The sequence below is a fragment of the Rhincodon typus genome, chromosome 27 (assembly GCF_021869965.1).
Source record: "Rhincodon typus isolate 14 chromosome 27, sRhiTyp1.1, whole genome shotgun sequence".
NCBI classification, from domain to species: domain Eukaryota; kingdom Metazoa; phylum Chordata; class Chondrichthyes; order Orectolobiformes; family Rhincodontidae; genus Rhincodon; species Rhincodon typus.
The window spans coordinates 42,156,238-42,174,207 of NC_063358.1; the positions used below are offsets into that span (position 1 = coordinate 42,156,238).

The 17,970-nt window shown below is 43.5% G+C and overlaps 1 protein-coding gene across 1 annotated transcript in view; it reads left to right on the forward strand.

The window, feature by feature from the left end:
• LOC109921974 (stromal membrane-associated protein 2) overlaps positions 1–17,970 on the forward strand; it is a 72,646-nt gene that overhangs the window by 28,217 nt on the left and 26,459 nt on the right. Inside the window, exons 2-3 of the mRNA XM_048613036.1 lie at positions 11,152–11,285; positions 15,554–15,639. Coding sequence (XP_048468993.1) covers positions 11,152–11,285; positions 15,554–15,639 — 220 coding nt within the window. The remainder of the gene's footprint in view (positions 1–11,151; positions 11,286–15,553; positions 15,640–17,970) is intronic.

A 17,970-nucleotide genomic window follows, 5' to 3' on the forward strand; every position in this document is an offset into this window, starting at 1 on the left:
AAGGGTCTAGGCCCGAAACGTCAGCCTCTCTGCTCCTATGATGCTGCTTGGCCTGCTGTGTTCATCCAGCCCTGCACCTTGTTGTCTGAGAAAAATCCTGTGATTGGAGGAGCAGTTGAGAAAGTGTGTTAATAAGTAAATCGGTGGACAAGCAAGTCACCAGGGTTGTCTTTTGCTTGGGGATGGGCTTTGAGGGGAGAGGGAGTGGAAGGTGTTGGGAGAGGAGAGGAGAGACAACTGTTAAAGAGTTAAACTGTTGGAGATCAGCAAAGAGATTCTCAGGTAACTGGGAATGAAGCAAACTTGAAAATACTGATAGGAAATTAATTGCTTGCAAATAAATGCAGAATCTCTGGTTTAAGGCTGCATAACGTTCAGATGTTGTAAATGGTTGGGGTGGGATATGGAATGCATTTGGTGTCATTATAATTTACACTGAGTTGTTAAATTTAAAGTCTGAGATGCATTGTAAAATGTTGTAACTGCATGTCTAAAATTTTCCACCTTTGAGTCTGTGAGACTCTATCGAAAGATTCTTGCCATTCTTTAAAACGATGAAGGTTATTTCCAATTTTGGGCAGTCGAGAGGTTATAAATATGAAATAGTCACCAGTAAATCAGGAGAATACAGAAGTAACTTGTTTACCATGAGTGAATGTGGAACTTGCTACCACATGGCATAATTGCAATAATTAGCCTAGACAGTGAACTAGTTTAACTGCAAGAGGACAAAATAGAAATACATGGTGTCACTGTGGGTTGGCTTGGAGTGGGACATGACCACCAGCACTGATTTGGTGGAGAGACTGTGTAGCTATTATGGAACCAAGATAAACTTTGTATAATCTAAAACAAAAGCTAAATACTGATGGTTCTTGAAATCTGGAATAGAAACAGTAAGTGCTGAAACACTCAGCAGGTCTGCACCATCTGTTGAAAGATAAACAGCTTAAGGTCTAGGAGCCTTTCTTAGGAATCTTTTTGAGGTGGTTTTCTTCAGGTGTTCCATTCACGGTGGTGAGTTGACATCACAGGTTTTGCAGTTTATGGAGTTGTGATGTAAATTTCTTTGTCCACAGATTTTATATTGCTGTATATAAAAATTGGCCTGTCACAAACTGTAGCAACTGAGCTTTCAGGTATTGGTTCAGTGCAGTTATGTAAATCATTGACATTTTTAAAGCTAGGCAGGAGGAAAAATATCTGAACTGAAACTAAATTGAGGAAGTGGAACTAATACAGAAATAGCTGGAGAAATTCAGTTGGTCAGGAACATCTGTGGAGAGAAAGCAGTGTCAGTGTTTCGTGTCCAGTGACCCTTCTCTGTTTCCCCTCTTCCCCTCCTCCCCCCTACTGTGTCAGTCCATCTCTGTCTGTCTCCTCTTCCCACCCCCCACCAGCTCTCCAAACTACTGCCTGCCGATCAAAATTTCTAACTCTGTATCCTGTATACCCTCCCCCAACGTACGCACCCACAGGAATTTTCACCAGCCAAACAGACCGAATCGGCTCAGTGATATGAAAATCACTGAGAGAGCCAGCTAGTATCAGTTCAGAAGCCTGTGCATTCCTTAAAGAATCATAGAAGTTCTACAATGTAGAAGCAGGCCATTTTGCCCATCTAGTTCACACCAACCCTCTGAAGAGAATCCCACCCATAACCATCCCACTATTCTATCCCTGCACTTCCCATGGCTGATCCGCATAGCCTGCACATCCTGACACTACGGATAATTTCAGCATGGCCAGTCCACCCATGCTGTACATCCCTGGACTGTGGGAGGAAACTGGAGCACCCGGAGGAAACTCACACTGACACTGGGAGAATATGCAAACTCCACACAGACAGTTGCCGAAGGGTGGAATTGAACCTGGGTCCCTGACACTCTGACACAGCGGTGCTAGCCACTGTGCCATCCTGAGCACCCCTAAAGAGCATTGTTTTCTTTCCTGACCCCTGAGACTATATTGTAGAGGGTTTGTGACTTGTCTAAGTTAAAGCAATGAAGATATTCCTCCCAATAAGGACAAAACCCTCTGCTTCCTTGATGCCATTTAACTCCAGGTGTCCTTTCAAATCACCATTGTTGAGTGAAAATCAAATTTCATCAGCACATCACCCAAAGCAAATACTCTTAGTAATCTTTTCCTGATAATAACTGCTTGTTATAGTACTGTTATCAGTCAGCCCTGAGATTGTTGTAAGCTTCCTGCTCTGCAGGTTCATGACAGTTTCTCGATCTGTGCCTCACACTTGCTCTCCTGAGAATGCGAGAGTTGCTTCTTATTGTCAATTTTACCAATTTCATTAAATTTTCATATGATATCTTCCTGCCACAATAGATATTTGCTAGCATTTTCTGTGGTTTTCATCAGGATCTCCCTTGTGCACAGGTTGTGAGTGACCTCTGATAAAATGAGTTAGTGCTTGCTGTGCGACCGAGTCAGCATGAGTCAGGCAGTATGTCTGAGCAAGTGCTTTGTTCTCTACTTGGCCGTATTGTTCAGGGCATCATGTGAGAAAACAACAATTGTGCTAGTCATATGCAAGTTTGATCTCTGAATGAGACCTTATTAAAACACAGGATACTAGGAGACTTGACAGGGGAGATGTAGAAAGGTTGTTTCCCTTTCTGGGAGATTTTAGGACCAGAGGACATAATTTCAGGATAAGAGGTTACACATTTATGATAAAAGAAGAGGAATTTCCTCTGAGGGTAGTGAATCTGTGGAAATCTTTACTGCAGAGAGCTACCAGTCATTAAGTATATTCAAGGCTGACATGGACAGTTTTTAAATCAGTACTGCAATCGAGGGTTATGTGGAAAAGGCAAAAAAGTGGAGTTGAGGATTATCAGAAGCCATCAAAAACAGACATTGCTGGAGAAATTCAGTATGTCTGGCAGCATCTGTGCAGAGAAAACTGTTAACATTAGGAGTCCAGTGATCCTCCTTCAGAACTAGCAGCAGCTCAGAAAAGGAGGTATTTATGGTAAGTATCAAAGGGTCATTGGACTTGATTTGTTAACTTTTTCTCTGCATATGTGCTGCCAGATCTGCTGAGTTTCTCCGGCAATTTTTTTTTGTTTCAAATCTCCAGCATTCACGGTTCTTTGTTTTATTTGAGGATTATCAGATCAGCCATGATCTCACTGAATGGTGGAGTGGATACAATGGGCTGAATGGCCTACTTCTCTTAGGTTTTGTAGTCTTATGTGTATAGCAAGTCTTAACAAGGTCAGTATCTAAAACATAATTTGTGTCAGCAGCTGGTCTAAAACAAGGTGTGATAATATTATACCCCAGTGTTATACAGTGACAGACCTGTTCCTACCTATTCTGTACCCATGTTATACAGTAACAGACCTGTCATTGTGATACAGCACGGAAACAGGCCCTTCGCCTGTACCCGTCCATGCCAACCAGGTTTCCTAAATCGAACTAGTCGCATTTGCTTGAATTTTGCTCTTATCCCTCTAAACGTTTCCTAAAAAACTTACCTCGTGCAGCAAGCGGCCCTCTTGTTTTCAACGGCAGCAGTGCGAGCCAGAGTGCCAACAGGAAGATAAGGCGGTTTTTGTTTCTCCCTGTATAAAAACTTACCTCGTGCAGCAAGTGGCCCTCTTGTTTTCAGCGGCGGGCGTGTGGAGGGAACGCGAGCCAGAAAGAAACAGATAAATTCGGGCATTGGCTAAACCCGAAACACTACACGTGTAGTGTCTCCCACCTGTCGTCCTCCTCTAACCAAAAAGAAGTGTGTGGAGGTTCGGTAAGGTAAGGCTTTTTTTATTCTTCTTCTGGAAATCTTGAGTAGAGGGAATGGAAGCTAGGGCAGTTGCATGCTCCTCTTGCAGGATGTGGGAGGTAAGGGCCACTGCTGGTGTCCCCTCTGACTTCACCTGCGAGAAGTGCACCCAACTCCAGCTCCTCAAAAACCGTGTTAGGGAACTGGAGCTGGAGCTGGATGAACTCCGGATCATTCAGGAGGCTGAGGGGGTGATAGAGAGGAGTTATAGGGAGGTGGTCACACCCAAGGTACAGGAAAAAGGTGGCTGGGTGACTGTCAGGAAGGGGAAAGGGAATAGGCAGACAGTGCAGGGATCCCCTGTGGCCGTTCCCCTCAATAATTAGTATACCGTTTTGGATACTGATGGGGGGGATGACCTACCAGGGGAAGGCCATAGCAGACAGGTCTCTGGCACTGAGCCTGACCCTGTGGCAAAGAAGGGAAGGGAGGAGAACAGGAGAGCAATTGTAGTGGGGCATTCAATAGTAAGAGGCACAGACAGGCGATTCTGTGGACGCGAACGAGATGAAAGGATGGTATGTTGCCTCCTGGGCGCTAGGGTCCGTGATGTCTCGGATCGTGTCTTCAAGATCCTTAAGGGGGAGGGTGAGCAACCAGCAGTCATGGTACACATTGGTACCAATGACATAGGGAGAAAAAGGACTGAGAATGTGAAAAACAAGTACATGGAGTTAGGTTGGAAGCTGAGGTTCAGGACAAACAGGGTAGTTATCTCTGGATTACTACCAGTGCCACGTGATAACGAGGTAAGAAATAGGGAGAGAGTGCAGCTAAACATGTGGCTACAGGGCTGGTGTAGGAGGGAGGGCTTCCATTATGTGGATAATTGGAGCACATACTGGGGAAGGTGGGACCTGTACAGTAAGGACGGGTTGCACCTGAACCGGAAGGGCACAAATATCCTGGGAGGGAGGTTTGCTAGAGCTGTACAGGATGGTTTAAACTAGTTTGGCAAGGGGTGGGGAACCGGATTTATAATTCAGAGGATGAGGTATTCGGCCTTCCAACAGACACAACAGGGAGTGAGGTGGTTTATAAGGAAATGCGGTCGATGGAGCGTAATTGCAGACACCGAGATGGTTTGAGGTGTGTATACTTCAATGCTAGAAGTATCAGAAATAAAGCGGATGAACTTAGAGCATGGGTCGGTACTTGGAGCTACGATGTTGTGGCCATTACAGAAACTTGGGTGACTCAGGGAGAGGAATGGTTATTGGAGGTTCTGGGATTTAGATGCTTCAAAAGAAATAGGCAGGGTGGAAAAAGAGGTGGGGGAGTGGCATTGCTAGTCAGGGCGCGTACAGCAGCTACTGAAAGGCAGTTCAAGAATGATATGTCTACAGAGTCAGTTTGGGTTGAGGTCAGGAACAAGAAAGGAGCAGTCACTTTGCTTGGGGGGTTTTTAACAGACCCCCTAATAGTTGCAGAGAAGTAGAGGAGTGGATTGGGAGGCAGATACTGGAAAGGTGCAGAAGTCAGAGTTGTAGTCATGGGTGACTTCAACTTTCCAAATATTGATTGGAAACTTTTTAGTTGTAATAGTTTAGATGGAGCGGATTTTGTCCAGTGCGTTCAGGAAGGATTCCTGACACAGTATGTAGATAGACCAATACGAGGAGAAGGCCACTTTGGATTTGGTGCTTGGCAATGAACCGGGCCAAGTGTTAGACCTGTTAGTAGGAGAGCATTTTGGCGGTAGCAATCATAACTCTGTTTCTTTCACGATAGTCATGGATAAGGATAGGTACATACGGCAGGGCAAAGTTTATAATTGGGGGAAGGGTAATTACAATTCAGTTAGGCAAGAACTGGGTAACATAAATTGGGAACAGATGCTGTCAGGGAAGAGCACCACAGAAATGTGGAGATTGTTTAAGGAATGCATACTGCATGTGCTCGATATGTTTGTCCCTAGCAGGCAGAGAAGGTGCGGTCGAGTGAGGGAGCCATGGTTCTCGAAAGAGGTCGAATGACTGGTTAAGAGGAAGAAAGAGGCTTATGTAAGGTTTAGGAAAAGAGGAACGGAAAAGGCTCTAGAGGGATACAAGTTAACCAGGAATGAGCTGAAGAAGGGGCTTAGGAAAGCTATTAGGGGGCATGAGAAAACCTTGGCGGATAGGATCAAGGAAAACTCCAAGGCTTTTTACACGTATGTGCAGAACAAGAGAATGACCAGAGAAAGGGTAGGGCCGATCAAAGATTGTAAAAGGAATTTGTGCACAGAGCCTAAAGAGATAGGAGAGGTTCTTAATGAATACTTTTCTTCAGAATTCACAACTGAGTGGGACCTAGTTATAGAGGAGGGCGTTGTGAAACAGGCAGGTAGGCTAGAGGAGGTTGATGTTAGTAAAGAAGATGTGCTAGGAATTCTGAGGAAGTTGAAGATAGATACGTCTCCCGGGCCTGATGAGACTTATCCAAGGATTCTATGGGAAGCGAGGGACGAGATCGCAGGGCCTTTGGCGATGATCTTTTCGTCTTCACTGTCCACGGGTATAGTGCCAGAAGATTGGAAAGAGGCAAACGTCATTCCCTTGTTCAATAAAGGGAACAGGGATAACCCCGGAAATTACAGGCCAGTTAGTCTTGCGTCAGTGGTGGGCAAATTATTGGAAAGGGCTCTGAGGGACAGGACTTATGATAGCTTGGAAAGGCACAGTTTGATTCGTGATAGCATGGATTTGTGAGGGGTAGATCATGCCTCACAAACCTTATTGAATTCTTTGTAGAGGTGACCAAACACGTGGATGAAGGTGGAGCAGTGGATGTGGTATACGTGGATTTAAGTAAGCCGTTTGATAAGGTTCCCCATGGTAGGCTCATGCAGGAGGTAAGGAGGCATGGGATAGAGGGAAATGTGGCAGATTGGATTCAGAATTGGCTGACCCTTAGAAGACAAAGGGTGGTAGTGGACGGAAAATATTCAACATGGTGCTCAGTTACAAGTGGTGTACCACAAGGATCTGTTCTGGGTCCCCTTCTATTTGTGATTTTTGTAAATGATTTGGATGAAGGAGTGGAAGGGTGGATTAGTAAGTTCGCAGACGATACGAAGGTGGGTCGCGTTGTGGACAGTGCGGAGGGCTGTTCTAGGTTACGAAGGAACATTGATAGGATACAGAGCTGGGCTGAGAAGTGGCTGATGGGGTTTAACCCTGAAAAGTGTGAGGTGATTCATTTTGGAAGGACAAACTTGAAAGCAGAATACAGGGTTAACGGAAAGATTCTTGGCAGTGTGGAGGAGCAGAGGGATCTTGGGGTTCATGTTCACAGTTCCCTGAGAGCTGCCACCCAGGTGGATAGAGTTGTTAAGAAGGCGTATGGTATGTTAGCTTTCATTAATAGAGGGATTGAGTTCAAGAGCCATGAAGTTATGCTCCAGCTATACAAAAGCCTGGTTCGACCACATCTGGAGTATTGTGTCCAGTTCTGGTCACCTCATTACAGGAAAGATGTGGAAGCGTTGGAAAAGGTGCAGAGGAGATTTACCAGGATGTTGCCTGGAATGGAGGGAAGGTCTTATGAGGAAGGGTTGAGAGAGCTAGGGCTTTTCTCTTTACAACGACGAAGGATGAGAGGTGTACAAAATGATCAGAGGTATGGTTAGAGTTGACAGCCAGAGACTTTTTCCTAGGGTGGAGGTAGCTTTTACGAGGGGACATAGTTTTAAAGTGAAAGGAGGTAGATATCGGGGAGAAGTCAGAGGTAGATTCTTTACTCAGTGGTAGGGGCGTGGAATGCATTGCTGGAGAGGGTAGTGGAGTCGGCCTCATTAGGGGCATTTAAGCGGCTATTAGAATGGCATATGGATGATAGTACAAGGTAGCGGTTGAGGTTAGATAGACCTGAGGTTTTGGGTAAAAGTTCGGCACAACATCGTGAGCCGAAGGGCCTGTACTGTGCTGTGCTGTACTGTTCTATGTTCTATGTTCTATCCGTGTACCTGTCCAAATGACTTTTAAATGTTTTCATTGTACCTGCCTCAACCCAGTCCTCTGGCAGCTCACTTCATACGTGCATTATCCTCTCTGTGGAAAAAAATATTGCCCCTCAGGTCCCTTTTAAATCTTTCCCCTGCCAGGTCAAAAAATTGCATGTATATATTTATTTATATATTTTGGATTTTGTGACCTTTCCAAGTATTGTACCCAGTCTTATACAGTAACAGATCTGTTTCCACCAGTCCTGTACCCTGGTATTACACAGTGGCAGACCTGTCCCTTCTAGTACTATGCCCGTGATGTTATACAGTGACATACCAGCCTTCTCCAGCACTGCACCCCAGTGTTACAATAATCGATCTATCCCAACAGTACTATGCTGCAAAGTTAGACAATAACAGATCAGCCCCTACCAGCACTGTAACCCAATGTTGTCAAATCATCGAACTGTCTATTAGTACTGTACCCCAGTGTTGTATAATAACAGACCAGTTTCCAGCAGTACTATAGCCCATTGTTACACTGAGACAGACATGTCTTTACCAGTATTGTACTCCAGTGTTATATAGTGACAGATCTGATTTTCAGGTACTATAAAGCACTGTAGACAGTAACAGACTGTATCCACGTGCCATGTATCCCAGTGTTCAAAAGGACAGAACTCTACCCCCTGGTTCAGTGCTGTGTTCTTATACATTTCAGATCTGTCCCCTCTAGTACTGCATCCCAGTGTTACACAGTTAACAGACCAGTCCCAACACATTCTGCATTCCAAGTTTTTTAGTGATGGATCTTTCTCCACCAGTACTTTACTCTGGTATTAGTTTTGTCCTGTCTGCTACAGTACTGCAATCATGCATCTGACTGCTACCATCTTTGTGTTGATTAGATTATGTTCCAAATTCTCACCTCCAGAAATTGCTGAAATATTGTTTTACTTAGAGTTAAGCAGTGAATTACAATCTTCCTGTTTCTTTGTGTAATTTATGACAAAACTTTGTCAAATGCTCTCCTGTTGTGAACTGGGAAAGGCAGATGGATGGCTTCACTCTGGTTCAGCTGAGCAAAGGCACGGTCAAGGAGCTCAGCCTGAAGCAATGTGGTTCCTTTCTAATGCAGCTGTTTGTTTTGTAATGCTGCTGAAGCAGCTTGGCACGTTCCATTTTTTGAAAGGTGCGACATAAATATCTGTTACCGTTCTGTTAGAAACAGCGTTATTTCTCTGGGTTGATAAAATAACAGATGTAAGCAGAGTGGCAGCAATCACGGTGCCAAATCTTCCTTTCTTCATGGAGTATCAGGGGAAGCCAAATATGGTAATAGTGGGCTGTCCAGTCTCAATTTCTGAGGGTAACTGATTAGTATCGGTGGGTGGAGTGGCATAATATATCATGCGGAAGCTCATTAAAACTGGACCTTTTGAGGCTGCACCAACCACCGGAATGAAGAGGAGACCTGGGAAAGCCCATCCCTGGGAGTTGAGAATGGGTGCTGTTGAGTGTATTTTGTGCGTAAATGTACCAGCTTCACACATATCTAAATAAATACAGTATTTTGCTGCTCGGATGTGGAGTTGCAATTGTGCACATGCCTGAATAATCAAGCAGAGTCAGCATGGCTGTATGAAAAGGAAATTGCCTGACTAATTTATTAGAATTTTGAGGAAGTCTCAACCAGTGGATAGATGTGTTGTATTTGGACTTTCAGAAGGTGTTCTGCAACATACCTCACAAAAGGTTAAGTGATAAAAGCCCATGCTGTTGGAGGTAGGAAATCGACATGAATGGAAAATTAGCTCAGGGTCAGGAAACAGGAGTCCTTCATCATGTTGGTGACCCATGACCAGTGAGGTTCCACAGGAATCAATGCTGGAACTAGAATTGTTTATACTATACATTATTGACTTGGAGGAAGGAAATGAAAGTACTGTAGCCGAATTTGCAGACGGCATAAAAGTAGGTGGAAAGGTAAGTTGAGAGGGATACAAACAGTTTACAGAGAGTGGGCAAAAAGTTAAAAATGGAGTATAATGTGGGGGAAATACAAAGTTGTTCATTTTGGAAGGGAGAACAAAAGAAAAGAATGTTATTTAAATACAGAAAAACTGCAGAAAGCTGCAACACATGGAGACTTGGGGGTGCTTGTGCACAAAACACAGGAGGCTAACACAGATGCAGCAGGTAATTAGGAAAGCTAATGGAATGTTGGCACTTATTTCAAGGGGGTTGGAGTATAAGATTAGAGAAGTTTTGCTGCAACTGTACAAAGTGGTGGTGAGACCACATCCTAAAGTACTGTGAGCAATTTTGGTCCCCTTATTTAAGGAAAGATATCATTTCGTTGGAGACAGTTCAGAGGAGCTTCACTGAGATAATCCCTGGTATGGAGGGATTGTCTTACAAGCAAAGGCTAAACAGGTTGGGACTCTACTCATTGGAGTTTAGAAGAATGAGAGGTGATCTTATTGAAGCAAATAGGTTTCTTTAGGGAGTTGACAGTGTAAATACTGAGAATTTGATCCCCCTCTTGGGATTGTCTCGGACCTGAGGGCATAGCCTCAGAATAAAGGGGTGCTAATTTAAGACTGAGATGAAGAATTTCTTCTCTGAAGGTTGAGAATCTTTGGAACTCCTTGCTGCAGAGAGCCGTGTGGGCGAAGTTCTTGTGTATTTTTACAGCTGAGATAGAATTTTGATCAGTAGGGGAATCAAGGGTTATAGAAAAAGGAAAGGAAAGTGGATATGAGGAATGTCGGATCAGCCATGATCTTAATGGCAGAGCAGGCTCAAGAAGCCAAACAGCCTACTCCTGGTCTTATGGTCTAAAATAACAGCAGCTTATTATTCGGGCTTGTATTCAGTTGTGAAATTGAATTGACCTTTGGACCTACTCCTTTACTGTCTGTGCAATAGGTGTAGAGAAGAACTGTACTGCATTTGCTCGGTTTGATTTTTGTGATTCTTGCATTGATTTGATATTGTGGAATTCACGGTGGGCAGTCATAGAATCATATGTCACAAACAGCATGGATTTCACATCATAAAATTATAACCATGGCATCGGTTTTTTTGGACATGAGATATTATTAAATCTATTGTCATCTCGACACCCGTGTTCTGTCTCTTTGTTGAACCCACTATCATTCTTTTATTTCTTGCACTATTATCTGGTTTGTCATTTAACATTTCCTGCTTTTGTTCCTCCTTCACTTCGTTGAATTTGTATTAAATCTATTGCATATTGATTTTGTCCAGTTAGGAAAGGTACTTTGGAAATTCATTCCACAGATGTATTTCCAGTCTTTTCTGTTTTTATATTGGAGTAACTTGTTCTCCAAACCCCAAGTTTCTCATCTTCATTCAAACTGTCTTTGGTTCTGACTTTCACTTATCCCTTCCATAGGGCCAAGATGGGCATCATGGAACCTGGGAGTGTTTGTGTGCATTCGCTGTGCAGGTATTCACAGAAAGCTTGGAGTCCATATCTCCAAGGTGAAATCGGTCAATCTGGATCAGTGGACACCAGAACAGATACAGGTACCACACACTTTGTTCAAGGCAGGAAGCTGCATGGGCTGAGGGGACAGGGCAGGGTGAGGTGTGGGACATGTGAAGGGGCAAGGCAGGGAGGAAAGTGCCAAAGGGTGCTCAGGGAGGTACCAGGTGAGAGGGGAGGCAGTGTTGGATGCCTGGGATCTGTTGGGTGCAGTGAAGGCAGCTGCTGTCATGCGACAATGGGCTTCACTCAGTAATCACAAACAGTCTGATTTGGAAAATTGTAGTTTCAAGCTTACATCCAGACCGGGTGTTGAGTTCTATGTTGAGGGCATGGTGTGCTATTGTGGCTACTGTTTCTTTGACAGGCTGTGATCAGACTGAAAAAGATCCTATGGAATTGAAAAAGAGGAAAGATCTCCCAATACAAACATCACTGATCCAAGCGATTTGATCATTGAAATTGTGCTGCTCTTCTATATCACTTAGTCATTCGAGTATAAGTGAGAGCTGAAATATTGTGACAACTTGTATCTTCTGGAAGAATCTGAAACAAGCTGTCCCTTCTGGTTGGTTTGGTTTATTGACCGTGATTGCTCATGGGGTTCAGTTTAAAAGCAATTATGAAAGTGGCCAAGTTACCACTGACAATTGAACACATGAAATAACCATTTTGCTCTCTTTCTCTGACCGTACACAACTCCAAACTATTCCTCCAACCACCGCACCAAATGAGAAACCATTTCAGCTCAAACACACTGTGACAGTGAACATTTTTGTTGTGTCATATCACTGATTTGATTCTAAGACTGACTCACTTTATCAATCTGAATTCCATTGAGCCTGAATATCTTGTTCAGCTTCTATTTAAGCAGAATAGCAAGAATTTAAGACTAAAGGTAATCCACGACCAGCCCGAGCCTCTCCACAGCTGAAGTGATGTGCGTGGTATGATCATTCACTGCAGGAAACAGGCAAAAACTGGTGTTTACAAAAATGTAAGGAAAGCTGTTGAGCGCAGTGGAAAAAGAAACTGGAATTGCCGGGTGCTTACTTATCCTGCTGCAGGGAGGGGAACGTTCCTGACTCTGCTTGCTGCTGGGTATGGCACAGCATTCACTCTGTTTTCTGATCAAGTAAGCTTTTATTAATCTATCTGCTGATTGATCTGTTCACAAGGGAATAGGAAGAGATTTGGAAACATATATGAGTGTATTTTTTAAAAATGCATTTGGTTACAGGCTGTTTTCTGTTCTGAAGAAGGATCACTGGACTCAAAATGTTAACTATGCTTTCTCTCCTCAGATACTGCCAGACCCGAGTTTCTCCAGCAATTTCTGTTATTGTTTGATTTAAGTAATGCTCAGTGGGTAGTTCTGTGTTGTTGATGCAGAGGCTACAGGCGTGACAGAAGTAGAAGTAAGCGAGGAGGGAGAGTTGCCCTTTTGATATGGGAGCACATAATAGTGCTTAGAGAGGATGTTCTTAAGGGGTCATCAAATGAGGCCATATGGTTAGAACTTAGAAACAAGAAGGGGTTAGTCACCCCGGGACTGTATTATAGACCCCGAAATAACCAGTAGGTACTAGAGGAGCAGATGTGTAGAGAGCTTGCAAATAACTACAGGAATAATAGAGTAGTATTAGTTGGAGATTTTAATTTCCCTGTATTGACTGGGCCACCCAGAATGTAAAAGGCCCGGACGGGGTGGAATTTGTCAAATGTATCCAAGCAAGTTTCCTAAATTAGTATGTCTAGGGCCCTACTCAGGAGTGTGCAACCTTGGACCTCCTCTTAGGAAACAAGGTCGGCAAGTGACTGAAGTGTCAGTCGGAGAGCACTTTGGGTCCAGTGACCATAATTCTCTTAGTTTTAAATTAGTTATGGAAAAAGACAGGTCAGGTCTATGGTTTAAGGTACTAAACTGGAGCAGGGCCAATTTTGGGGCCATTAGGCAGGATCTAACAGTGATCGACTGGGTGAGTCTGTTTGAGGGAAAAGGGATGACTGGCAAATGGAAGGGTTTTAAAACTGTGAGATCAAGAATCCAGGGACAGTATGTTAGGGTGAAGGGAAAAGCTGGCAGGTTTAGGGATCCCTGGCTGACGAGGGATATTGAGGCTCTGGTCAGGAAAAAGAAGTAGGTATACATTGGATTTAAACTATTGGGCTCAAGTGAATCCCTAGATGACTTTAAAAAGTGTAGGGGCACACTTAAGAGGGAAATCAGAAGAGCAAAAAGAGGGTACGAGATAGATCTGGCAGATAAGAGAATAAAAGGGTCAATACAGTGTGGAGCTGGAGGAACATAGCAGGTCAGGCAGCATCCGAGGAGCAGGAGAGTCGATGTTTTGGATCGGGACACTTCATCCCCAAAAACTTTGACCCTCCTGCACCTCTAATACTGCCTGACCTGCTGTGTTCCTGCAGCTCCATACTGTATTGACTCTGACTCCAGCATCTGCAGTTCTTGCTATCTCCAAGAGTAAAAGGGTGGCTAGGGAGAGAATAGGTCCCCTTAAAGATCAGCATGGCCATCTCTGTGGAGCCACAGGAGAAGAGGGAAATTTTTAATGACTATTTCTCCTCTGTGTTTACTGAGGAGAAAATCATGGATGCCAAGGAAATAGGGGTAACAAGTGGGGATGTTTTGGACTGTGTACATATTACCAGAGAGGTGTCTGCAGCCTTAGATCTCATTAAGGTGGATAAATCCCCTGGGCCTGATCAAGTCCTTCCTCGGACATTGTAGGAGGCTAGGGAAGAAATTGCAGAGGCTCTTGCAGAGATTTTTGCTTCCACTTTAGCCACTGGTGAAGTTCTGAAGACTGGAAGGTGGCTAACATTATTCCATTGTTTAAAAAAGGTAGCAAAGAAAAGCCAGGGAACGACAGGGCAGTTGGCCTGAAGTCAGTGGTAGACAAGTTATTGGAGAGGATACTGAGGGACAGGATCAACCAACATTTGGATAGTCAAGGTCTGATTAGGGATAGTCAGCATGGATTTGTACATGGGAAGTCATGTCTGACAAATCTTTTGGAGTTTTTTGAAGAGGATAGATGAGGGTAGGGCAATGGACATTGTCTGTATGGACTTTAGTAAGGCCTTTGACAAGGTCCCACTTGGCAGGCTAGTCATGAAGGTTAGGTCGCATGGGATCCAGGGAGAGCTAGCTAATTGGATTAAAAATTGTCTTGATGATAGGAAGCAGAAGGTGATGGTTGAAGGTTGTTTCTCGGACTGGAGGCTTGTGAGTAGTGGAGTGCCACAGGGGTTGGTGCTTTGTTATTTGTTATTTGCATAAATGATCTGGATGTGAATGTACAAGTCATGATTAGTAAGTTTGTGGATGATACAAGACTAGGAGGTATCTTGATACCAAGGAAGGTTATCAAAAATTACAGCAGGATCTTGATCAGATGGGGAAGTGGGCTGAGAATTGGCAAATGCAATTCAATACAGATAAGTGTTAGGTGTTGCAGTTTGGAAAGTCAAACCAAGGTAGGACTTATCAGTAAATGGTAAGGTCCTGAGGAGTGTTGTGGAACAGAGAGACCTAGTAGTTGAGTACATAATTTGTTTAAAGCAGCATCACAGGTAGACAAGGTGGTGAAGAAGGCATTTGGCATGCTGGCCTTCATCGGTCAAGGCATTGATTATATGAGTTGGGACGTTATGTTGCAGTTGTATAAATCGTTGGTGGGGCCGCACTTGGAGTATTGTGTACAGTTTTGCTCACCCTGTTACAGGAAAGATAGTTAAACTGGAAAGTGCGCAAAGAAGATTTACGAGGATGTTGCCAGAACTAGTAGGCCTGAGTTATAGGGGGAGGTTGGCCAGGATAGGACTTTATTCCTTGGAATGTAGGAGAATGAGGGGTGACCTTATTGAGGTGTATAAAATAGTGAGGGGTATAGATAGGATGAATGCATATAGTCTTTTTACCAGGGAAGGGGAATTGAAAACCAGAAGGCATAGGTTTAAGGTGAGAGGGGATAGATTTAAGAAGGACCTGAGAGGCAACTTCTTCACTTAAAGAGTGATACATATATGGAATAGGCTGCCAGACAAAGTGGTTGAGGCAGGTCCAATAGCACCATTTAAAAAACACTCAGATAGGTACAGAGATGGAAAGGGTTTAGAGAGATATGGACCAAATGTGGGCAGTTGGAACTCGTTGAGTGGGCAGCATGGACCAGTCTGGGCCAAAGGGCCTATTTCCATACTGTATTACTCTTATGACTGTACTGTATGATGCAACTGATGTAATGGTCCAATAACTGGATTCTTGTATTTTTGTCTACAACAGTGCATTCGAGAGATGGGAAACTCGAAAGCCAAGATATTATATGAAGCCCACCTCCCTGCTAACTTCAAGCGGCCACAAATGGATCAGTATCCTTTACAAAGCTCATGCCAGGATTGAGTCAGTGCAAGGAATTATGTTCCACAGGCACAAGTTCAGAGACACTGTAGGACACTGCGGTACAAAGGGATTTAGATGTCATAGAATTGTACAGCACGGAAACAGACCCTTTGGTCCCACTCGTCTGCACTGAATGGACGTCCCAATCTGACCTAGTCCCATTTGCCAGCATTTGGCCTATATCCATCTAAACTCTTCTGATTTATATGCCCATCTAAACTCTTCTGATTTATATGCCCATCTAGATGCCTTTTAAATGTTGTAATTGTACCCGCCTCCTCCACTTCCTCTGGTAGTTCATTCAATATACGCACCCACTCCTGCATGAAAAAGTTATACCTTAGGTCCTTTTTAAATCTATTCCTTCTCACCTTAAACCTATGCTGTCTAGTTTTGGACTCCCCCACCCTGGGAAAAAGACCTTGGCTATTTACCCTATCCATGCCCCTCTCGATTTTACAAACCTCTATAAGGTCACCCCTCAGCCTCCGATGCTCCAGGGAAAACCTCTCCCTATAAATGAAACCCTCCAGTCCCAGCAATATCCTTGTAAATCTTCTCTGCGCCCTCTCAAGTTTAACAACATCCTGCCTAAACAAGGGCCACCAGAATTGAATGCAGTTTTCTAGAAGTAGTCTCAATAATGTCCTGCACAGCCGCAACATGACATCCCAACACCTACACTCGATGTGAATGAAGCACTAAAAGTTAGCATTACAGTCAGAAATTAGGAAGGTAAATAGAATGTTGGGCTTTTTGGCAAGGGGATGGAGTATAAAGGTAAGGAATTCTTACTACACCTCTATAGAGCATTGTTGAAACTGCACCTGGAATTGTTCACTACATTTAACTACTTTAAATATCTATATTGGAGGGAATTCAGAGAAGGTTCACCAGACTTACTCCTGGGATGAAGATGATTGAATTATGAGGAATGATTGAGCAAGTTGGGCTTAAACCCTTCAAAGTTTAGATGAATGAGAGATTACTTTACTGGAATATCTAATATTCTGAAAGGATTAATAGAGTAGATGATAGAATGATGTTTCCTCTTGGAAGGGAATCTAGAACTAGGGACATAATTTTGAAATAAGATGTGAATTTAAAACCGAAATGGGAAGGGATTTCTTTTCTGAGAGCTGTTAAATTGTGTAATTCTCTTCTGCAGTGAACAAATAAGGCTGGTTAATTGAATAAATGGAGAGATTTTTGATCGACATGGGAATTGAGGGTTATTGGGGGCAGGCAGGAAAGTAGGTTAAAGATGCAACTAAATTAGCCAGGACCTTAATGAGTGGCAGAGCAGACTGGAGGGGCCAAATACCCTAATGCTGCTGCTGTTTTTTTGCTTCTGGGTACCTCCCAAGACTCCTGTAGCTAACAATTACTTAATTTTTGTAGATATGTATTTTGATCTTCACTGTGAACAAATTATGAAAAGGAACTTTTTTTCTTTTAAATCCCCCTTTTGAGACGCATACAATTGATTTATTTTGATCCAAGTCTAGTAGTTTTTCTAAGGGACATGCAGTATGTGCAGGTGAATGGATAAGTCCCTATCCCTCGGGCATCTGCAAATATGATGTGATTTTCTGACATGCCTGATGGACGCAAGGAAGAGGTGAGATTGCCTCACCTGCCCTCATTCAAGTAACAATTTTCTCTCTTCAGACACCACTGTGTACTTCCCATGAGCATAATAAAAACATAAGAAATAGGAACAGGAGTAGGCCATCTGGTCTATCGAGCCTGCTCCACCATTCAGTAAGATCATGGCTGATCTTTTCATGGACTCTGCTCCACTTATCCGCCAGCTCACCATAACCCTTAATTCCTTGACTGTTCAAAAATATAACATTGCCTTTAAAACATTCAATGAGGTAGCGTCAACTGCTTCACCTGAGCAGGGAATTCCACAGATTCAAAACCCTTTGGGTGCAGAAATTCCTCATTCCTAAATCTGCTCTTATTTTGAGGCCATGCCGCCCGGTTCTAGTTTCATCCACCAGTGGAGACAACCTCCAAGCTTCTATCTTATCTGTTCGCTTCATAATTTTATATGTTTCTATAAGATCCTTCCTCATTCTTTTAAATTCCAATGAGTATAGACCCATTTGCTCAATCTCTCCTCATAAGCAAACACACTCAATTCTGGAATCAACCTAGTGAACCTCCTAATTAGAATAAAAAAGAATCAACACGGACCATAGTCTGACCTAGGACCTGGACGGTTTTGGTTGACATCATGCCTGATCAGTCTGAAGGCTTCTGCAACCGATATGCTAACTCAGATAGAGATG